This window comes from Littorina saxatilis, linkage group LG8 (genome assembly GCF_037325665.1).
Source record: "Littorina saxatilis isolate snail1 linkage group LG8, US_GU_Lsax_2.0, whole genome shotgun sequence".
Lineage (NCBI taxonomy): Eukaryota > Metazoa > Mollusca > Gastropoda > Littorinimorpha > Littorinidae > Littorina > Littorina saxatilis.
This window is the reverse complement of record NC_090252.1, coordinates 49,152,942-49,177,936: the sequence shown is the minus strand read 5'-3', so window position 1 is coordinate 49,177,936 and position 24,995 is coordinate 49,152,942. Positions and strand designations below refer to the sequence as shown.

Below are 24,995 nucleotides of genomic sequence, written 5' to 3'. Positions count from 1 at the left end.
CAGAAGGCGCGGCGTGCTGCCTTATGGGCTGGAGTTAAGCGTGGCCGTACAGCTGGGCGACGAGAACGGAGGTTAAACCCATGAAGGCGATCCCGTATGGTCTGCTGGCTGATGTTAGTGTTAGTAGCCACCCTCAGCTGCCTTTGAATAATGCTGGAAGAGGCTGTTCTTGTTTGCAAGGCTAGTCGTTCAATGAGACGATCTTCACGTGGAGTTTTCTTCTTTGGTCGCCCAGGTCTGCGTCTTTCCTGGACCCTCCCAGTGGCTGTGAAACGTTGAATCAGTCTGACAATGACCGAGATGGACACGTGAAGTCGCCTGGCCACTTCTCGCTTGAGGACACATCTTGGAACCATGCAACAGCTCGTCCTCTCTCAAACTCGTTCAATTTTCGTCGTGGAGGCATTGTCAGATAATGCCTAATACTGGTGGTATGTCTTCTCAAAAAGCCAAGCAAGTGACAGCATCTCACACATAAACAGCAGTGCTTGCACGTGCATAATGGTTTTTCCATGTGGTTTGTGCTATGTGTTCGGGCTGAACGGTCCAAAACAAGGTCCTTTTTTGCAAGTTTTCGCTTTTTCTTTTGCTACCAAGCTCAGTAGTAGAGAATCTCATGCAATGTTCCCACTAACACAACATCGCCCACTTACAGCTGAATAAGAATTCATAACAATTTGGTTTGACTGAGAAATAAATAACAGTAGCGAACTGATTTTATTCAGCACCTGTTTTTTCATAGTGATCCTTAACTTTTTGTGAGTAGTGTAGAAGCGAAAGAAAGAGCTAACTCGAGACAGCCAAACGTGAAAATGGTGAAATAAAAGCGAAATAAAGATCTAACTCCAGACAGGCAGATGTGGAAAAGGCTGAAATAGAAGAGAAAGAAAGAGCTAACTCGAGACAGGCAGATGTGGAAAAAGCTGAAATAGAAGCGAAAGAAAGAGCTAACTCCAGACAGGCAGATGTGGAAAAGGCTGAAATAGAAGCGAAAGAAAGAGCTAACTCCAGACAGGCAGATGTGGAAAAGGCTAAAATAGAAGCGAAAGAAAGAGCTAACTCGAGACAGGCAGATGTGGAACAAGCTGAAATAGAAGCGAAAGAAAGAGCTAACCCGAGACAGGCAGATGTGGAAAAAGCTGAAATAGAAGCGAAAGAAAGAGCTAACTCGAGACAGGCAGATGTGGACAAAGCTGAAATAGAAACAAAAGAAAGAGCTAACTCGAGAGAGGCAGATGTGGAAAAAGCTGAAATAGAAACAAAAGAAAGAGCTAACTCGAGACAGGCAGATGTGGACAAAGCTGAAATAGAAACAAAAGAAAGAGCTAACTCGAGACAGGCAGATGTGGAAAAAGCTGAAATAGAAACGAAAGAAAGAGCTAACTCGAGACAGGCAGATGTGGAAAAAGCTGAAATAGAAGCGAAAGAAAAAGCTAACTCGAGACAGACTGACGTGGAAAAAGATGAAATAGAAGCGAAAGAAAGAGCTAACTCGAGACAGGCAGTTGTGGAAAAAGGTGAAATAGAAGCCAAAGAAAGAGCTAACTCGACACAGGCAGACGTGGAAAAAGCTGAAAGAGAAGCGAAAGAAAGAGCTAACTCGAGACAGGCAGATGTGGAAAAATCTGAAATAGAAGCGAAAAAAAGAGCTAACTCGAGACAGGCAGATGTGGAAAAAGCTGAAATAGAAGCGAAAGAAAGAGATAAGTCGAGACAGGCAGACGTGGTAAAAGCTAAAATAGAAGCGAAAGAAAGAGCTAACTCGAGACAGGCAGACGTGGTAAAAGCTGAAATAGAAGCGAAAGAAAGAGCTAACTCGAGACAGGCAGACGTGGTAAAAGCTGAAATAGAAGCAAAAGAATCAGAAAGAGCAAAAGCTTTTGAAGCTGAGGAAGCTGAGAAGAAGAGAATATTCTGTTTAGAAGACAGCACTTGTATAAGAAAACACAAGGTACACACAACACAAGTTACAGAAAACACAAGGGAACACAACATAAGGTACACACTACACAAGGTACAGACAACGCAAGGTACATGAGAGAAAAAGTGTGCCTGAAGCAACACCAGGCCCAATAATTGCGGAGGGCACCGGTACATTTCACGCATCTATTCTTAACGTTATTTTGTAAAATATTAAACTTAGACATACATCTAACGTACTATTGAAGACGTTAATTTTAGCAATAGAGAAAAGGTTATATACACATACCCCTTGGCCTTAATGCGTCACTCCCGTTCGTCTCGTCTGTAAAACGAAACATGTAAAAGTTACACCTCCGTCCATCCATGCTATATATCTTTCCTGGCAAAATTGTATAGGCATAGATAAAAATGTCCACCAAAATACCCGTGTGACTTGGAATAATAGGCCGTGAAAAGTAGGATATGCGCCGAAATGGCTGCGATCTTCTGGCCGATGTGAATGCGTGATGTATTGTGTAAAAACAAAATCCATCTCACACGGCATAAATAAATCCCTGCGCCTTGAATATGTGCGCGATATAAATTGCATAAAAAAATGTGTTTACAAAATAAAAAATACAAAAAATAAATCCCTGCGCTTAGAACTGTACCCACGGAATACGCGCGATATAAGCCTCATATTGATTGATTGATTGATTGATATGTCAAAGCAGCACCGCCCTGATATGGCCCTTCGTGGTCGGCTGGGCGTTAAGCAAACAAACAAACAAACAACAAATGGTATTGCTATATGGTCACGGCTCAGAAATGGCGTCGAACTCCACCCTTGCCCCATTCAAACGCCCCACACGCTCAGTTATGGTTTATTCTACCTTTGAAAGTACTGACACGGGGTGCAGATATGAATACAGTTACTATTCTGGTAGAAACCGAAAGGTTTGATGACTTTGTTTTCGAGCAAGGCGCAATAGTAGAGTGAATTTACGTCGATTTTTGGGCCGGAAGTTGGGACACTTTTTTACTTGGTGTCGAAACGTCGTATTTGTGCGTACTACACACACTGCTTGGATAAGAACTTGATGGAGAGGGAAAGAGAAGGTGTTAGTTATTGTTTACATACTGCACGATAACCAGTACCTCACCCCAACAGTCGGCTGAGATCAAGTTTAGATCCAACGGTGAGTATGTTACTTTTCGTGTTTGGAGTCACGTAGGCAGTTTTAGCTTTTGCCGCGCTTTTAATAATGATGACAGACGTTGAACTAAGCGATAAACTTGGACAAGAAAGAACAATCTACTACTTAAAACAAAAAATATGCACAAACACAGAAGACAAAGCAATGAAAATAAGTCTTAAGTTCGTTGTTGTGTACTTTCGTGTTACCGCGAAAAGTAACAACGTAAATCAAAGTTGTTTATCGACATGTTCCTGACTTCCAACGATGGAAACAACTGTTCTATCGTCTGCTACAAAGTTGCATTGACTGTCTCGAACTCAGAACTCAGTGTGGCATGGAGGAGATGGACGTAAACGGCCAAGATAAAAACCACTGGTTTTTCGTTGTATGTAACGTACTCACCTGCAGTTTGAAACACTGTTATTTTCACTAAATAACAACTTACTTCCTTTTTTTTCATCTGAAAGTTAGAAGTGTTATTGTGATTTGTTTTGATAAAATTTGCATTTTTTAGGACAAAGATTTTTCTTTATTTTGATTTTTAAAGACATATGTTTGAGACGATTCACCCAATTTCCCAAGTTATTCAGCGTTCATGTCATTGCATGTGTTTTTTCTGGCCTTTTCTATAGTCTTTCCATACAGTTCACCTTGTGCTTTGTTTTCATGCCAATTTAATGAAATAAATTACAGGAAAAAGAAATATATGTTTTTTTACATTGAGTGCGTTACTCACACCACTCGCACATCGTGAGAGGTAACACACTCCAATCGTTTGTAGAGTTATCTTGAAAATTATTTAAATCTTGCTGGAACAAAGTAAGGAATGAATCAAGTAAACAGAAAATGATGTCTGCGTTTATTGTTTTGAATTAGAGTGGTTTTTTTTAGGAACAGTGTTGAGTGTGTTACTCACACCACTCGCACATCGTGAGAGGTAACACACTCCAATCGTTTGTAGAGTTATCTTGAAAATTATTTAAATCTTGCTGGAACAAAGTAAGGAATGAATCAAGTAAACAGAAAATGATGTCTGCGTTTATTGTTTTGAATTAGAGTGGTTTTTTTTAGGAACAGTGTTGAGTGTGTTACTCACACCACTCGCACATCGTGAGAGGTAACACACTCCAATCGTTTGTAGAGTTATCTTGAAAATTATTTAAATCTTGCTGGAACAAAGTAAGGAATGAATCAAGTAAACAGAAAATGATGTCTGCGTTTATTGTTTTGAATTAGAGTGGGTTTTTTTTAGGAACAGTGTTGAGTGTGTTACTCACACCACTCGCACATCGTGAGAGGTAACACACTCCAATCGTTTGTAGAGTTATCTTGAAAATTATTTAAATCTTGCTGGAACAAAGTAAGGAATGAATCAAGTAAACAGAAAATGATGTCTGCGTTTATTGTTTTGAATTAGAGGGGTTTTTTTTAGGAACAGTGTTGAGTGTGTTACTCACACCACTCGCACATCGTGAGAGGTAACACACTCCAATCGTTTGTAGAGTTATCTTGAAAATTAATTAAATCTTGCTGGAACAAAGTAAGGAATGAATCAAGTAAACAGAAAATGATGTCTGCGTTTATTGTTTTGAATTAGAGTGGTTTTTTTTAGGAACAGTGTTGAGTGTGTTACTCACACCACTCGCACATCGTGAGAGGTAACACACTCCAATCGTTTGTAGAGTTATCTTGAAAATTAATTAAATCTTGCTGGAACAAAGTAAGGAATGAATCAAGTAAACAGAAAAGGATGTCTGCGTTTATTGTTTTGAATTAGAGTGTTTTTTTGACTCACATGCGAAGCAAAAGTGAGTATGTACTCACCCGAGTCGTCCGTCCGTCCGTCCGGAAAACTTTAACGTTGGATATTTCTTGGACACTATTCAGTCTATCAGTACCAAATTTGACAAGATGGTGTATGATGACAAGGCCCCAAAAAACATACATAGCATCTTGACCTTGCTTCAAGGTCAAGGTCGCAGGGTCCATAAATGTTGTCTAAAAAACAGCTATTTTTCACATTTTTCCCATTTTCTCTGAAGTTTTTGAGATTCAATACCTCACCTATATATGATATATAGGGCAAAGTAAGCCCCATCTTTTGATACCAGTTTGGTTTACCTTGCCTCAAGGTCAAGGTCACAGGAGCTCTTCAAAGTTGGATTGTATACATATTTTGAAGTGACCTTGACCCTGAACTATGGAAGATAACTGTTTCAAACTTAAAAGCACATGTTATGCTTTCCTCATGAGACACATTTGGTCACATATGATCAAGGTCAAGGTCACTTTGACCCTTATGAAATGTGACCAAAATAAGGTAGTGAACCACTAAACGTGACCATATCTCATGGTAGAAAGAGCCAATAAGCACCATTGTACTTCCTATGTCTTGAATTAACAGCTTTGTGTTGCATGACCTTGGATGACCTTGATCTTGAGTCAAGGTCACATGTATTTTGGTAGGAAACATGTGTAAAGCAGTTCTTAGTGTATGATGTCATTGCTAGGTTTAGTTATTTGACCTTGACCCTGAAGGTCAAGGTCATGTAAAGGTCAAGGTCAAGCATGTGAGTCGTATGGGCTTTGCCCTTCTTGTTACAATTTACTTTGAAGGATTGGTAATTTTCAGTTCTTTGAGTACTTGTTTGATCGTTGTTTTGTTTATTGGTGTTCATGTAACACACACACTTGCCTAGGGTACCGAGATATGCAGATTATTGCTGTCGGAATGTGTCAACAATAGTTTCAATAGTTGTGTAGCAACCATGGTGTCATTCTTATAATTAATTTCACAATTAACTGAATGCACTGAATATGAACAATGTTTTGTTCATGTTATGACAGTGTTTTGTAACACACTCATTGGCGAATAAACAGCATTTTCCTTGATAACTTCAAAATCCGCCTTCAACCTAAGATTTTTTTGTTGGGTTTATCAAGTTTTTTTGCACAGTGTATTGTTTTCATTACCAAGTGGATGGATATATGCTTTATACCTTACAAAATAATGTGAAGTAAGACTTTTTTGGTGAAATGTAACACACTCAGTGTTAAAAGTGAGAAAATCTTCTCTGTATTGTGAATTGGAGCATGGTAGAAGTCATAAGACATCATTGTTAGGTTGTTATGGTTTTGCTCTTTCATTTTTCATTCTTTTGCATGCATTTTTCATGTGAATATCTTGACAGTGTCCTAAAGTTTGATTTTTTTGGTGAAATGTAACACACTCATTGGAAACTTTTAGGAATGACTTGACAGATAACTGATAATGGGAATAACGGGTCCGGTATCATTGATGCATTTCAACTCTTTACTATTATGTACTTGTTTCTCTTCCCATTACATGTATTTCTAAGGTTGTGTGTGTAAAATAAATAGGAATTTCGCAGTTTTGAATGTCTGTGTTGTGAGACACAGAAAGTTGATTTTTGTTTGAATACATTTTCACATCTTGTTCTGATTTGATTTTTTTTGCAGACTGTCCGTATGAAGTGTGTGGAACTAAGAATTGATTGACTGCTGAAACAGTAATCTTTTCAGTTCTTTGAGTACTTGTTTGATCGTTGTTTTGTTTATTGGTGTTCATGTAACATACACACATTCCTAGGGTACCTAGATATGCAGATTATTGCTGTTGGGGAATGCCACTTTTCACAAATAAAGATCAAGGTAGATACTAACTAATGCAGTTAACTTTTATTGTGTAATAGGTTTACTGTTAACTGTATATTAGAAAACAATGTGTGACACGGTGTTATGTAACACACTCCAGTTAAAATTTAAAATGCAATTCATTCCGCAGTAATTGATGAAAATACATTGTTACTGCCCAGACACAACTAAACACATAAACAGTTTTGCTGGACCCCAAAATGGAAAGTAATCCAAGAGTTTGTATTTGTGACTCAAGTGTCCCACAAATTGGACACCTTTTCTGAGCCATGACCATATGCTATGAACGATGAAGACTAGCAACCGAGAGATATGAGGCATCACGTTGCTTGCCTTTTAGCCTCTTATGTTGCATATATGTCATTATTTTTTTAATCTCCTGATAACTGACCAGAAAGGTACAAACATCGATTCTGCAACTACCTCGTAAACTTCTCGATAGCTAATACAGTACACCAGAACTTGATACAGTATGCAACACTCAAAGGCTTGATTACCTGTTGCATTGAAACGCCAGAAGGAATTAAAAGACCATATGTAACTGAGAGGAACGAACCGATGTATTCAAGTTCAGAACGAAACAGTTTCTGCCTCAGACTCAGAGCCTGTATCTCATGCTATGGAGCCACTAGAAAAGAAATGTCTGGCGTAGTTTGACCCAACAGACAGAGAAGTCAAGGGGGGTAATCTATCGACAGCAGTTGTATTGCTGATTTGTATTTGATCTTACAAACCATTCTTATTAACTTGTATAAATAGTTTATCGCTTCAGTAAACACTCATCTATTTTGAAGATAACGTTATTTTTAATAACAACAAATGAAAAAAATCGCAATTTAATATTTTACGCAAATTTTACTAATCCGCAAACAATTTTGCATGAACAAGTGTTATGTTAGGGAGAGAGTACGAGTGCGTAGTTAGACATATTTTGAGTGGAGTAGCAGAAATGATTTAGCCTTGTACACATTATGTTATTGAACTGCTTAGCGGAGATTTCCAGATCAATCATACGGCGGTGAAAGACTGGTCACTAGTACGGTCTATACATACAAAATATAAAAATAAACAAACAAACCAACACAAAAAAGGTTTGTGTTGCACGTAGGATCAAGTATTTAATTGAATAGAAAAGGCAACATCGGAATAAAAACAAATCTCGTGGTTCTCTTGTATGAAAAAATATTGTGGAGTAGGCTACTTTCTATTCTACTGCTCTAAATTAGCAAGAGGCAAGCTTTACAATGCTATTCACACCAGGATGCAAAGCATTCAGTGCTAAAGCTCTCAAATCAAAATAGTTACAAGACAAAACACACTTCTTGGGGCTACAAGAAATGTTAATATTTTTAAGCACACAATTGGACACATGTTTGTAAACCAATTTTTATTGCCTCCCTTCAATAAAACTTATTAAAAAAAATATTCTGAGAAAAAAAGTTATATTTAAAAGCAATGCTATCTAGAAATAGGTAGACAACCCGTGTAGATACCTTTATTCTTAAGACATTTTATTTTTGGAGGATGTCACTATGCAATTTTACAGATTTAAAAAAAAAGCTTCAGATGATCTCCCTTGAACTTCTTGTTACAATTTGTTTTTACTATGTGTTAGTTTTAAGGGTATATATAGAAGAACAATAAAGAACAAGAAGGGCAAAGCCCATACGACTCACATGCTTTACACATTTTTCCTACCAAAATACATGTGACAGGTCAAGGTCATCCAAGGTTATGCAACACAAAGCTGTTAATTCAAGACATAGGAAGTACAATGGTGCTTTTTGGCTCTTTCTACCATGAGATATGGTCACTTATAGTGGTTCACTACCTTATTTTGGTCACATTTCATAAGGGTCAAAGTGACCTTGACCTTGATCATATGTGACCAAATGTGTCTCATGATGAAAGCATAACATGTGCCCCACATAATTTTTAAGTTTGAAACAGTTATCTTCCATAGTTCAGGGTCAAGGTCACTTCAAAATATGTATACAATCCAACTTTGAAGAGCTCCTGTGACCTTGACCTTGAAGCAAGGAAAACCAAACTGGTATCAAAAGATGGGGCTTACTTTGCCCTATATATCATATATAGGTGAGGTATTCAATCTCAAAAACTTCAGAGAAAATGGAAAAATGGGAAAAATAGCTGTTTTTTAGGCAACATTTATGGCCCCTGCGACCTTGACCTTGAAGCAAGGTCAAGATGCTATGTATGTTTTTTGGGGCCTTGTCATCATACACCATCTTGCCAAATTTGGTACTGATAGACTGAATAGTGTCCAAGAAATATCCAACGTTAAAGTTTTCCGGACGGACGGACGGACGGACGACTCGGGTGAGTACATAGACTCACTTTTGCCTCGCATGTGAGTCAAAAAATGCTGCAAATTGACTTGGACGTATGTATTTACAATTTAATTAAACTAAATGTTTCAAATTTTCTGATAATGAAATTCTACATTAAAATTAAATCAGATATAGGGACTTGTGCACATGCACGAAAGTCGCACCCAACATAAAACATAAGAAACTATGATCTGCATCTCTTTTTATGGTGATAATGGCTGGCACCTGTCGACCAACTTGCACGCCATAATTATATATGTTTTACTATGCGCCCTGGATGTCAATGGCCTTTCTCTGGGTGACTCGATTCTGAGGAGATAAAGAAAATGCATTTAGTGCAAGCAGTACATACTGACAACACAAATACAATTACTTAAAGTAGCTGCAGGTTTCAGAGTATTTAGTTAAAGGCCCACCACAACTTGTTTTCCTCAATGTCGCAGATTTGGTCAGACTTTCACATTGAGTAAGACCAAAAAGTTAACAATGTTTTGATTTAAAAAAAAATTATTCATTTTTGTCGTTTTTGGCCCCATTCACTGGGAATCTTACTCAAGGACAAGGTTTTTTTCTTAGGAAAATTTGTATGTGAAGCTTCCAAGCCCTAGCTTCAGAAACGTCCAAGAAACCCTCAATAATGGATTTTGTTGTGCCTAGTGATGGCTATCCAACCGAGTGGCGGAGTACTGGTGAATCCTTCCATTCTCTTGATTGATTGCTTGATTCTGCAATGACATTGTGGAGTTGGTAGTTATGTGAGTGTGTATTGCCTGCTCTTCGTTGTTTAGTCGAAGGGGGGGGGGGGGGTATTGAGTCATCTGATCATGAAGTAAGACTTCACTGTGATGTGCTCCCCGCGGGTTAGGGGGAGTCCCATATTGGTTGGGACGAGAAAGAATTTACCCGATGCTACCCAGCATGTCGTAAGAGGCGACTGACGGATTCTGTTTCTCCTTTTACCCTTGTTAAGTGTTTCTTGTATAGAATATAGTCAATGTTTGTAAAGATTTTAGTCAAGCAGTATGTAAGAAATGTTAAGTCCTTTGTACTGGAAACTTGCATTCTCCCAGTAAAGTCATATATTGTACTACGTTGCAATCCCCTGGAGCAATTTTTTGATTAGTGCTTTTGTGAACAAGAAACAATCAACAAGTGGCTCTATCCCATCTCCCCCCTTTCCCCTATCCCATCTCCCCCCTTTCCCCGTCGCGATATAACCTTGAATGGTTGAAAACGACGTTAAACACCAAATAAAGAAAGAAAGAAAGAACACTGTGATGTGCAGAGATTTAGTCAGGTACACAAAATTGCTATGCTATCACGAACTTAGATGTTATATCCTCTAGATGGGCTACACAACTACATCAGATTTCATGGTTGGGTTTTCGCAAGTCAGCAACATGTTTTGAAGTTCTCATTGGGTAATCACGGCTGACATCAAACACAGAAAAGGTGCGAAAAACATAAATCAATGAACTCACCTTCCCTGGATTTTGATACTAGCCATATGGGTCTGCCGAAGTAGCTCCTACACATATTTAATCCAGTATTCATCTTATTAACATGTTATTGTTAGGATCACGCTTTTTTTCTAGTATATCAGACTGGAAAGTTTCTCAAGGCTTGCACAATTCAAGAGCTTGCCTATCCCCAATAAAAACAACAAGTCGCGTAAGGCGAAATTACTACATTTAGTAAAGCTGTCGAACTCACGGGATGAAACTGAACGCACTGTATTTTTTCACCAAGACAGTACAGCTTTTTCAATCCCCGCGTGAAGGAAATCGCTCACCTTCCACGTGCAAAACGTATAGTGATATTGACACGCCAGATTAGCGCGGTGACGCATTGTGCTAAGAAGAAAAGCGCGCTTTTCTGTATTCTTGTTAACTTTCTGAGCTTGTTTTGAATACAACCTATCATATCTATATGTTTTTGGAATCAGGACATGATAAAGAATAAGATGAAATCATTTTTGGATCGATTTCTTAAATTTTAATCGTAATACTAATTAATCTATTTTCGTTAATTGTGATCACATTTTAAGAGTAAACATGACATATGCATATATTTTTAGATTCAGAATGTGATAAAGAATACGATGCAATCAATTTTAAATTTTAAATTTGCGAAAAATCGATTTTAATGACAACTTTAATGAGCAAACTCATTAATTAAATTTTAAGCCTCCAAACTGAAATGCAATACCAAATTCCGGGCTTTGTCAAAGATTACTTGACCAAAATTTCAACCAATTTGGTTGAAAAATGAGAGCGTGACAGCGCCGCCTCAACTTTCACAAAAAGGCCGGATATGACGTCATCAAAGAAATTTATCAAAAAAATGAAAAAAAAAATCTGGGGATATCATACCCAGGAACTCTCATGTAAAATTTCATACAGATCGGTTCAGTAGTTTAGTATGAATCGCTCTACACACACACACACACACACACACACACACACACACACACACACACACACACACACACACACACACACACACACACACACACACACGCATACACCATGACCCTCGTCTCGATTCCCCCCTCTATGTTAAAACATTTAGTCAAAACTTGACTAAATGTGGAAAGGGTGAGTGTGACAATTAAAAGATAAACAAGTCGCGTAAGGCGAAAATACAATATTTAGTCAAGTAGCTGTCGAACTCACAGATTGAAACTGAACGCAATGCCATTTTTCAGCAAGACCGTATACTCGTAGAATCGTCAGTCCACCGCTCATGGCAAAGGCAGTGAAATTGACAAGAAGAGCGGGGTAGTAGTTGCGCTAAGAAGGATAGCACGCTTTTCTGTACCTCTCTTTGTTTTAACTTTCTGAGCGTGTTTTTAATCCAAACATATCATATCTATATGTTTTTGGAATCAGGAACCGACAAGGAATAAGATGAAAGTGTTTTTAACTTGATTTGGACAATTTAATTTTGATAATAATTTTTATATATTTAATTTTCAGAGCTTGTTTTTAATCCGAATATAACATATTTATATGTTTTTGGAATCAGCAAATGATGGAAAATAAGATAAACGTAAATTTGGATCGTTTTATAAATTTTTATTTTTTTTTACAATTTTCAGATTTTTAATGACCAAAGTCATTAATTAATTTTTAAGCCACCAAGCTGAAATGCAATACCGAAGTCCGGGCTTTGTCGAAGATTACTTGACCAAAATTTCAACCAATTTGGTTGAAAAATGAGGGCGTGACAGTGCCGCCTCAACTTTCACGAAAAGCCGGATATGACGTCATCAAAGACATTTATCAAAAAAATGAAAAAAACGTTCGGGGATTTCATACCCAGGAACTCTCATGTCAAATTTCATAAAGATCGGTCCAGTAGTTTAGTCTGAATCGCTCTACACACACACACAGACACACACACACACACACGCACACACACACACACACACACGCACGCACATACACCACGACCCTCGTTTCGATTCCCCCTCGATGTTAAAATATTTAGTCAAAACTTGACTAAATATAAAAAATCGAGCTTATTCAGAAGCTGGAAACTGGCTGCAAAGAAAGGAAGTAGCTGCGGAATATGAAATTTCGGCAGGTTGTGTGACCAAGATTATGAAACAAGAAGGGCAAAGCCCATACGACTCACATGCTTTACACATTTTTCCTACCAAAATACATGTGACCTTGACCCAAGGTCAAGGTCATCCAAGGTCATGCAACACAAAGCTGTTAATTCAAGACATAGGAAGTACAATGGTGCTTATTGGCTCTTTCTACCATGAGATATGGTCACTTTTAGTGGTTCACTACCTTATTTTGGTCACATTTCATAAGGGTCAAAGTGACCTTGACCTTGATCATATATGACCGAATGTGTCTCATGATGAAAGCATAACATGTGCCCCACATAATTTTTAAGTTTGAAACAGTTATCTTCCATAGTTCAGGGTCAAGGTCACTTCAAAATATGTATACAATCCAACTTTGAAGAGCTCCTGTGACCTTGACCTTGAAGCAAGGTAAACCAAACTGGTATCAAAAGATGGGGCTTACTTTGCCCTATATATCATATATAGGTGAGGTATTGAATCTCAAAAACTTCAGAGAAAATGGGAAAAATATGAAAAATAGCTGTTTTTTAGGCAACATTTATGGCCCCTGCGACCTTGACCTTGAAGCAAGGTCAAGATGCTATGTATGTTTTTGGGGGCCTTGTCATCATACACCATCTTGCCAAATTTGGTACTGATAGACTGAATAGTGTCCAAGAAATATCCAACGTTAAAGTTTTCCGGACGGACGGACGGACGACTCGGGTGAGTACATAGACTCACTTTTGCTTCGCATGTGAGTCAAAAACAAGTCGCGTAAGGCGAAAATACAACATTTAGTCAAGCTGTCGAACTCACAGAATGAAACTGAACGCAATGCATTTTTTCAGCAAGACCGTATACTCGTAGCATCGTCAGTCCTCCGCTCGTGGCAAAGGCAGTGAAATTGACAAGAAGAGCGGTTTTGTAGTTGCGTTGAGAAGGATAGCACGCTTTTCTGTACCTCTCTTCGCTTTAACTTTCTGAGCGTGTTTTTTAATTCAAACATATCATATCTATATGTTTTTGGAATCAGGAACCGACAAGGAATAAGATGAAAGTGTTTTTAAATTGATTTCGAAAATTTAATTTTGATAATAATTTGTATATATTTTTAATTTTCAGAGCTTGTTTTTAATCCAAATATAACATATTTATATGTTTTTGGAATCAGAAAATGATGAAGAATAAAATGAACGTAAATTTGGATCGTTTTATAAAAAAAAGGTGTTTTTTTTACAATTTTCAGATTTGTAATGACCAAAGTCATAAATTAATTTTTAAGCCACCAAGCTGAAATGCAATACCGAAGTCCGGCCTTCGTCGAAGATTGCTTGGCCAAAATTGCATTGCGTTCAGTTTCATTCTGTGAGTTCGACAGCTACTTGACTAAATTTATATTTTCGCCTTACGCGACTTGTTACTCTTACTCTTAGCTCAGCTCAGACCGTTCTGTAACTCTGTAGATCTAGCCTGTGGCGCATCTGTACTCCAGCGAATATCAGCTAGACCCAGACACACTGTTCTGCACCAATTCGTATTCGCTGCGCAGCAAAACAATGTTTACGTGTATACATGAAAATAAAAGCATGTACTCTGACCTTCAACGCATTCCTTCTTGTGAGATAATCCGCTGTTCGTATGTCGCCTCGGAGTTTCGAGGGCTCGTCGACTGTACCAGACTCGCGTAATACTGCCCTCTCCGGACTTTTATGAAGGGAAGACACTGCCAGTGGTCAAAACATTTGTTTCAGGAATGAAAAGTCAACTTTTGTGCTGCAGAAAAATGGCGAAATCTGTGTCCAGAAAGTGCCCGACACTTTGAAATCTGCACGCTTGTGCTGCACACATCTCTTCCATTTCCACAAGAGACTCAGAGTTTTATGAGGGAAAGTGTGCTATGAAATGCCTGGGGACATTGACGAGTTGTTGCAGTTTGCGGCTGCTCTCCACCGAGGCATTCTTTTCGGGCATACAGTGGTGACTTTTCTGTGTGAAAATCAAGCTGGTACTAGTGGTAGAATCAACACAATAACTTGTGACGTCACAGTGCACCGACGTCACAGTGCACCGAAAACCACGTGACCGCTACTTGACCCCAGGCACTTGTCTTGGTTAGCCCCGCAACACTAAATCTTCAACTTGACAACTACAACAACAACAATTTGTTTTCAATTTTTAAAATATGTTTCCAGAGATGTTTGTAACATTTTGGCATTCGATTTTCAAGGTTTTGGGGATATTTAAAAACCTTGGACTTTTCCTTTAACATATATATGTGTATGAATCTTTAACAAAAATAAAGATAGAGAAAACACACATACATAGACATGAGATCGAAGTCCAAAAAAAGACTAGGGCATCAACGTTTTCTGAAGAGTATAACATTATCGTTTCGAAATTGTATTTAAAGAGCGTCATCAGGTAAAACAATGCACAAGAATAGCGAATTATATTTTGTTATGACGAAATATCTAATGTCATTTTCTGCCTATACAAGAATGACATGAATTCATCCACATCATCTCAATCACAAGAATAGCAAGGCAGTTGCTTGGATATAAACCAGACAAGAAAATGACAAAAATGATGTGCAAACTTTACCTGCATGTAGAATTTGAAACGTCACAGTAACATTTCCCATCGTGTTTTTCATAGTCATGTTGTAGAGACCAGTTTTGTCCTCTGTCATGTTGACAGGGGTGATTGTACAGTCCACAAGGTGTTCCGCGGATTGGTTCCTTGTGCAGCTCTTGTTGAACGCGCTCTCCGCGGCAGGCTGACAGTCACTGGTGGCGTTGTTTCCACAAAAGACCACTGCTATTTCAGGTGTTGGGTATCCAATGACAGTAAAGGTCCGCCCTGCTCGCGTCAAGTTGTAAATGTTCGCAATATCGACAGAATCATCGGCTGGTCTCGTAGAACCTTTATAGATAAAACACAATGTATACTTTAGAAATAGAATGTGTGGTTGGAAAGTATGCTATACACTGACAAGAAATTACTTATTGGATATCCTTTTATCAGGACAGTATTCCTGTCTAGTATGGCTGTCTACTATACTTCTACTACTACTACTACTGATGCTGCTGATGCTACTATTACCACTACCACTACTACTGCTACTGCTGCTACTACTACTGCTACTGCTGCTACTGCTATTACTACTACTACTACTACTACTACTACTACCACTACTTCTACTACTACTACTACTACTAACCGGCACGGTTGGCCTGGTGGTAAGGCGTCCGCCCCGTGATCGGGAGGTCGTGGGTTCGAACCCCGGCCGGGTCATACCTAAGACTTTAAAATTGGCAATCTAGTGGCTGCTCCGCCTGGCGTCTGGCATTATGGGGTTAGTGCTAGGACTGGTTGGTCCGGTGTCAGAATAATGTGACTGGGTGAGACATGAAGCCTGTGCTGCGACTTCTGTCTTGTGTGTGGCGCACGTTAAATGTCAAAGCAGCACCGCCCTGATATGGCCCTTCGTGGTCGGCTGGGCGTTAAGCAAACAAACAAACAAACTACTACTACTACTACTACTGCTGCTGCTACTACTACTACGACTACTACTACTACCACCACTAATACAACTACTACTACTAAAATATGACTTCTTCTACTTCTTACACTTCACAAAGAGTTGCACCGTTTTGCCTTGGGGATCGGGGAAGTTGTCGTTGGCTTCACATGTGTAATTTCCCAGGTCCTCGCATCGTGCGCTGCCAATATAATGCAGTAATCTTTCCTCGGGAGGTGAATCACTTCTTATAGCAGTGTCGTTGCCACGCTTGCGGAGTATCAGGGTCGGAGACGGCCGGCCAGCCCCTTGACACCAAAACATCACCTTCTGGGATTCTGCAACTGTTTTGCTGGTGCTACCGTTCACTGTAAAGTTCGTCACGGTGGCTCTGCCTGGAAAAGAAATACAGGTACAATCATAAAACATATGCATTATGTATGGCTAGTGTGTTGTTTAAATCAAACTCCGAAATATTGTCCTCTATCAAACCGCGTCGGCCACTCTGAATAACGACGTAAACGTCGAACTCAGCTATTTGCTTTGAGAATGCAACACTACATCAGATTGTAATGGCAGATCTGCGTGAAGAATACCGACCGGCAAAATGAACAATAACTCGAATGAGCTAGTGTTACTATTCGATTTTAGTTTCAAATCACCGGCTTTACTTATCAGCAATGAACAGTTACTGGCAAACGCACGAACGAACGAATGGAGAGACGAAATGATACACCATTAATTAAGCAACTTGTACAGATCATATGCTACACAATTAGTAGCGTGGTAACCATGACATCAAATCTGACGTAGGCTAACCAGCATAACTACAATTGGAATGTGGACAATTTGCGAGCTTCAATTGTTTCATACAACGGCTGCTAGTTACGTAATCACATCCAAGGAGGAGATTAACACGATTTGCGGCTTCATCTTACCATCACTTTAGATAGGAGACTTTGTATGCAAATTCCCTAGGCCAGTCATGACTAGATTGCATTCGCTATGAGGAAAGACACAGATCCATTGGCATACCTCTCTGCAGACAATAAACACTCATGATTTAACACTGGCGACTGCATTAACGCTCCTTCAATATAGTGGCATACATTAGGGGGGGGGGGGGGGGGGACGAGAAACGTGCCAGTCTGTCAGAGCGTCCTTGCGTCTTTGTGGATTGGTAATTGAAACACAAAAATGCACAGGAAACAGACAGCGCGACGAGAACAATGTCAACACACACACAAATAATGCCCCCCCCCCCCCAAAAAAAAAAAGCACACAAAAAAAACCACACGAACAGCAGTTACAAAGGCGTGCAGCCAGGATGTCCAACAAGAGACACAGTGATGTGCAACAAAAGCAAGTAGAATAACATACATTTCAACATAAACTCTGCATTCGTAATGTTGTCATAAAGCTCGGGGTCCGGATCCCAGTGAGCAGAACAGTTGCAGGTCATGTTGACCTCTGCGGCCTGAGAGGTGTTCACCGTGATGGAACTGCTGACTGTGAGTCCGTCATCACTGACGTCATCCTCTCGGTCTGCATGGTCAGGGTGCTGACAGTGAAATGTGACGTTCGTCACGCGTGGTTTGCCTCCAGAAACTGTGCACGTGATGATGTCGCCTTGCTTCAGTGGTTCTGTCTGGGGTGGTTCTATTGCTGCACTGGATTGCGGGGGGTCTGAACACGGACACACAGACAAATGGAAGATTTAGTCACCTACTACCGTCAACACAATGCTATCACTTTCACTGACATCAAACTCATTTTGTTTTTGATGTACAAAAATGGGATGTAAACGATTGCTAGAATGGTAAGAATAACTGTTTTAAAGAGAGAACGAGAGAGAGAGAAAGAGAGAGAGAGAGAGAGAGAGAGAGAGAGACACACACACACACACACACACTGAACACACATACACACACACACACATGCACACACACACACACACACACACACACACACCCACACACACACACACACACACACACACAAACACTTACACACTAGCAAATCGAATAACTTGGTATATTTTTTGTTATTTTCATTTGAGCTTTTATATTTAGTCAAGTTTTGACTAAATATTTTAACATCGAGGGGGAATCGAAACGAGGGTCGTGGTGTATGTGCGTGTGTGCGTGTGTGTGTGTGTGTGTGTGTGTGTGTGTGTAGAGCGATTCAGACAAAACTACTGGACCGATCTTTATGAAATTTGACATGAGAGTTCCTGGGTATAAAATCCCCGAACGTTTTTTTCATTTTTTTGATAAATGTCTTTGATGACGTCATATCCGGCTTTTCGTGAAAGTTGAGGCGGCACTGTCACGCCCTCATTTTTCAACCAAATTGGTTGAAATTTTGGTCAAGTAATGTTCGACAAAGCCCGGACTTCGGTATTGCATTTCAGCGTGGTGGCTTAAAAATTAATTAATGACTTTGGTCATTAAAAATCGGAAAATTGTAAAAAAAAATAAAAATTTATCAAACGATCCAAATTTACGTTTATCTTATTCTCCATAATTTTCTGATTCCAAAAACATATAAATATGTTATATTCGGATTAAAAACAAGCTCTGAAAATTAAATATATAAAAATTATTATCAAAATTAAATTGTCCAAATCAATTTAAAAACACTTTCATCTTATTCCTTGTCGGTTCCTGATTCCAAAAACATATAGATATGATATGTTTGGATTAAAAACACGCTCAGAAAGTTAAAACAAAGAGAGGTACAGAAAAGCGTGCTATCCTTCTTAGCGCAACTACTACCCCGCTCTTCTTGTCAATTTCACTGCCTTTGCCATGAGCGGTGGCCTGACGATGCTACGAGTAAAATGGCATTGCGTTCAGTTTCATTCTGTGAGTTCGACAGCTACTTGACTAAATAATTATTGTATTTTCGCCTTACGCGACTTGTTATATTTAGTCAAGTTTTGACTAAATATTTTAACATAAAACAAGTCGCGTAAGGCGAAATTACTACATTTAGTCAAGCTGTGGAACTCACAGAATGAAACTGAACGCTCTGCATTTGTTCACAATGACCGTAGTCCGCCGCGAGTGCAAAAGGCAGTGAAAAGGCGCTTTGAACTTCGGATAAGGCGCTATATAAATAAAGAGAATAATAACAAGTCGCGTAAGGCAAAAATACCACATTTAGTCAAGTAGCTGTCGAACTCACAGAATGAAACTGAACGCAATGCCATTTTTCAGCAAGACCGTATACTCGTAGCATCGTCAGTCCACCGCTCATGGCAAAGGCAGTGAAATTGACAAGAAGAGCGGGGTAGTAGTTGCGCTAAGAAGGATAGCACGCGTTTCTGTACCTCTCTTTGTTTTAACTTTCTGAGCGTGTTTTTAATCCAAACATATCATATCTATATGTTTTTGGAATCAGGAACCGACAAGGAATAAGATGAAAGTGTTTTTAAATTGATTTCGAAAAAGAAATTTTGATAATAATTTTTATATATTTAATTTTCAGAGCTTGTTTTTAATCCAAATATAACATATTTATATGTTTTTGGAATCAGACAATGATGGAAAATAAGATGAACGTAAATTGGGATCGTTTTATAAATTTTAATTTTTATTTACAATTTTCAGATTTTTAATGACCAAAGTCATCAAATAATTTTTAAGCCACCAAGCTGAAATGCAATACCGAAGTCCGGGCTTCGTCGAAGATTACTTGACCAAAATTTCAACTAATTTGGTTGAAAAATGAGGGCGTGACAGTGCCGCCTCAACTTTCACAAAAAGCCGGATATGACGTCATCAAAGACATTTATCCAAAAAAATGAAAAATAATAAGTTCGGGGATTTCATACCCAGGAACTCTCATGTCAAATTTCATAAAGATCGATCCAGAAGTTTAGTCTGAATCGCTCTACACACACACACGCACACATACACGCAAAACCCCCAAAGTGGGTTCCTAGCCGATAGTGCACTTGGACTACAACGGCACTGCGCGCAGTGTCTTTGTAGTGCGCTTGCACTACAACCGCACTGACTGCAGTATCCGCTCCGGCATGGACGAATTTGACACTAAAAAAGGCATAAAATTTGACCTATTTCGTAGCCTATAGGGGACGGAATTTTGACGGAAAGAGTGTCATCATCTTGAATATGGCATTCTTTCCGTTAAAAAAAAAAGTTTTATTTTTTTTTTTTACGGAAAGAATGTCATTTTGAACATGGTTATGACATTCTTTCCGTCAAAAAAGACGTTTAAACAACTGGGTTTCAAAATTTGGAACCCACTTGTCAAATTGCCCCAGTTGGTACTGTGTGAAACATATACATAAACCTGGTTGGTGGGTTTTGCATGCTCACACACACACACACACACACACACACACGCACATACACCACGACCCTCGTCTCGATTCCCCCCTCGATGTAAAACATTTAGTCATAACTTGACTAAATGTAAAGAGTTAGTCAAAAGCATAAAGATCACCTGCAAACAGTGCTAGGTTAAGGAAATCTGAAAATGTATACACACACACACACGCACAAAACAGAAAAGAAACAAGCAAATACATAGCAAGTGTGATGAAATAAATTAATTTTAAATGAAAAATCTGAAAATAAATAAAGAAAGAAAGAAAATAATTCAGCTAGTTTCAGTATTAGTCCGTGTGTGTATGTGTTTGTGTGGTTACACAAATCTCAAGTAAACTTGACATGTAAATTGTGTGATAGGGGCCGGTATGTATATATGGGATAACCTTCGGTGAGGTTAAGTGTGTGACAGGGTGAAAATACTTTGATTTCTTTTGCTTTTTCGTGGCTGCTTTTATCCCAGCGAAGCTGGAGGTATCCCGTGAACGCTATACTGTAATCGACTTGAGAAATGTGCATACCGAATAATACATGATAAAGAAGGATTCTTTGTGCCCGGCTACGTGCTACAGTTGGAGATGGAAGTTCACCAAAAATTGGGACCATAATAATAATAATAATACGAATATTTATAACGCGCACATATCTCACCAACAGGCGACTCAAGGCGCACATACACTCATTCACACACACGGAGACTTAAAGTCACTAGCACACACACACCATCAACCATTAAAATATGTACAGTTATTCAGGGTGGGATGGGGTGGGCAGTGTAGAATGCATGGATTATTTGGAAAAAAGGAATGTCTTGAGTGCAGATTTGAATGATTCGAGGGACTGTTGTTGACGGAGGGGGAGAGGTAGTGTGTTCCATTGGCTAGGTGCTTGGAAAGAAAATGAGCGTTGACCTGCTGTTTTGAGTTTGGTGTGGGGGATGTTGAGCTTGAGGGAGTCAGCAGATGATCTGAGTGCTCGTGAAGGGACATAGAGAGAGAGAGAGTCGGAGAGATAGGCAGGGGCGAGACCATGGAGGCATTTGTAGGTGAGAGTGTTGATTTTGTAGGTGATACGGGCAGGAACGGGCAACCAGTGGAGCTGATTTAGGAGGGGGGTGATGTGATCTCTCTTTTTCTTTCGTAAGACAAGACGGGCAGAGCTATTTTGAATGCGTTGGAGACGAGAGATAGAAGAAGAGGGAAGACCCGCCAAGAGAGAGTTACAATAGTCAAGACGTGAGAGAATGGTGGAAGTGACCAGTTTGGCGGTAGCATCTGTGGTGAGGTACTTGCGGATAGTGGCGATGCGGCGGAGTTGGAAGTAGCAGGTGCGAGAGACAGAAGAGATGTGTTGTTTCATGGAAAGGGTGTTGTCTAGAGTGACTCCGAGGTTTTTGACAGCAGAAGACAGAGGGACAGAAGAGTCAGAGAGTTGAAGAGAGTCGGAGGTGGCTTTGGAGAGTTTGGATGTAGTGCCTATTAGGATAGCTTCAGTTTTGTTGCTATTGAGCTGAAGTTTGTTTTCTGTCATCCAATTCTGCACGTCAGTGATAGTGTCAGAGATAGAGGAAAGAAGAGATTCAGACTGGTCAGGGGAAGAGCTGTTGTGAAGTTGAGAGTCGTCGGCAAAAGAGTGGTGGAAAACGTTGTGTCGGTCAAGGATGTGGTCAAGAGGTTGAGTGTAGAGAGTAAATAGTACAGGCCCAAGGACTGAGCCCTGAGGGACTCCGCACTCAAGTCTGATGGGGTCAGAGTTCAGTTTGTCAATCGAAACAGTCTGGTAGCGGTCGGTAAGATAAGAAGAGAACCAAGAAAGAGCTGTGCTATGGATACCAAAGGTGTGCTGAAGGCGTTGAAGGAGGATGTTGTGGTCGACTGTGTCAAAGGCCGCTGATAGATCAAGTAGAGCGACGGCAGAGATTTCAGCTTGGTCAGTGGCAAGGAGGAGATCATTAGTGATTTTGAGAAGGGCAGTTTCGGTGGAGTGGTGAGGACGATAGGCAGATTGAAGCGGAGAGAGAAGATTGTTGCAAAGAAGGTGAGAGTTGAGTTGTTTCAGGACGACTCTTTCAAGGAGTTTGGAGATGAAGGAAAGATTTGAGACAGGGCGGTAGTTGCTGAGGGTGTTTGGGTCAAGCGATGGTTTCTTCAGTAGAGGTTTGACAATAGCAGTCTTAAAGGAGTTGGGGACAGTGCCTGTTTGCAGAGAAGTGTTGATGATTTTGAGAATAGAAGGGAGGAGTTCAGGAAGACAGTCAGAGTAGAGTTGTGTGGGAAGAGGGTCAAGGTCACAGGTTTTCAAGGTCATTTCTTTGAGGACTTTCTCCAGGTCAGTGAGAGTGAGAGGCTGAAAGTGTGTGAAGGGAGTGCCTGTAAATGCAGGAGGAGTTTCAGAGTTTTGGTGTGGGATTTTGTCTAGTTTGTCACGGATGGTTTGGATCTTGTTATGGAAGTAATCAGAGAAAGCTTGCGACAGTTTGGAGGGGTCGATGTTGTTGGGCAAGGGAGAAGCAGAAGAGCAGCCAAGAAGGTCATTCATTGTGGAGAAGAGTGTTTTGGCAGAGGTTGTTTCACAGATTTTGGTGCTGTAGTGCGATGTTTTGGCGTCTGCGATGAGTGTCTGAACATGTTCCTTTTGCTTGTTGTAAATCTGTCTGTCAACTACCAGCTTTGAGGTTCGCGACTTCCTCTCTGCTCGGCGACGCAACTGTTTTGCATACTTAACTTCAGCTGTGATCCAGGGTGCAGAAGGCCTATCTACGATGAGTTTGGTTTTTGCGGGCGCATGTTCATCAAGAAGTGTGCTGAGAGTGGAGTCGTAATGACGTACAGGGTCTGAGGATACCGGAGGATCAAGCAGTCGGCGGGCTGCTTCTGCGCGAAATGTGTCAGTGTTAACTTCTTTGAGGTTACGGCGGACTACGCGCTTTTTCTGTTTGGATGGTTTGGCCATTTTAAGAGAGAACAAAACTGCAGAGTGATCGGATCTGAGGTAGTCATTCAGCAGGATGTCGTACACCAGGTCAGTGGACTCATGGGTGACAATCCAGTCAATGATGTGTGTTTTGCGTGTGGGAGCGTCTACATGCTGTTTGAGGTCGTGACAGTCAAGAAGGTCCATCGTCTGTCTTGTGTCGGTGTTCTGTGGCTGGTCGAATTGTATGTTGAAGTCGCCGATGAGGACGATGTTTGAGGTGTGAGTGTTGTGATGTTCAAGCATTTCTTCAGCTTCTGTGAGAAACATGGGGAATGTGAACTTGTTCTTTGCATTGGGGGGAGGGCGGTATATACAGATCACACAAGTGCTAGTGCCAGAGCAGGTAATCACCATCTCTACAACTTCAAAGGTAGTGTGTTCATAAGGAGCGGATGTTCTGAAAGTAACAAAAGGTTCCAACGACTTCCTGAAAACAACAGCAATCCCACCACCTCTAGAGGATCGGGGGCATGACTTTAAACAATAGCCAGGTGGAGTCAAGAGTTGGCATGTGGCTTCATGGCCAGTATCACTTAGCCAAGTTTCTGTCAGAAACATCACATCTAGGTTTTGTTCCAGAATAAAGTCACAGATTGCTTCTGGTTTGCCTGATTTCACAGCGGACTGCGAGTTCAGATGACACAGGCGAAGGTTCTTTGAGCAGGTCACATTACTAGTACACGAGTCATTCAGTGAGCGTTCCTGACACGCAACAATTTGGGGTAGAGATGCACTATAAGCATCGTCCAGTCCAGAGTGGAGAGGGGACGTAGCTGTCGGAGGATGGTCCGTGTCAGAGTCATTGCCGTTAGATGACGGCGACAAAGCGTCAAAAGGCAGCGCCGGAGCGACGTCGGAAGGCAGCGCCGGAGCGACGTCAGAAGGCAGCGCCGGAGCGACGTCAGAAGGCTGCGCCGAAGCGATATCAGACGGCTGCGCCGGAGCGACGTCAGAAGGCAGCGCCGGGGCGACGTCAGAAGGTAGCGCCGGAGCGACGTCAGAAGGCAGCGCCGGAGCGACGTCAGAAGGCTGCGCCGAAGCGACATCAGACGGCTGCGCCGGAGCGACGTCAGAGGGCAGCGCCGGGGCGACGTCAGAAGGCAGCGCCGGAGCGACGTCAGAAGGCTGCGCCGAAGCGACATCAGACGGCTGCGCCGGAGCGACGTCAGAAGGCAGCGCCGGGGCGACGTCAGAAGGCAGCGCCGGGGCGACGTCAGAAGGCAGCGCCGGGGCGACGTCAGAAGGCAGAGCCGGAGCGACGTCAGAAGGCAGCGCCGGAGCGAAATTGGATCGCAGCACCCGAGACCCAGAACACTGAACAGAACGTCTTTCGTTCCTCCCCCGTCTCCTGGAACGTCGTGGCCTCTTCGGAAGATTCCTGGCAATACCAAGTTGCTTCAGCGTAGAGGTGAGGGTAGGGGAAGGAAC

The 24,995-nt window shown here is 40.7% G+C and overlaps 1 protein-coding gene across 2 annotated transcripts in view; it reads right to left on the bottom strand.

The window, feature by feature from the left end:
- LOC138973754 (uncharacterized) overlaps positions 1 to 24,995 on the bottom strand; it is a 279,057-nt gene that overhangs the window by 73,744 nt on the left and 180,318 nt on the right. For both annotated transcript variants that reach the window (XM_070346471.1, XM_070346472.1), the window contains exons 3-6: positions 17,614 to 17,919; positions 16,344 to 16,628; positions 15,315 to 15,635; positions 2,210 to 2,245 (exon numbers count right to left, since the gene is read on the bottom strand). In XM_070346471.1, coding sequence (XP_070202572.1) covers positions 2,210 to 2,245; positions 15,315 to 15,635; positions 16,344 to 16,628; positions 17,614 to 17,919 — 948 coding nt within the window. The remainder of the gene's footprint in view (positions 1 to 2,209; positions 2,246 to 15,314; positions 15,636 to 16,343; positions 16,629 to 17,613; positions 17,920 to 24,995) is intronic.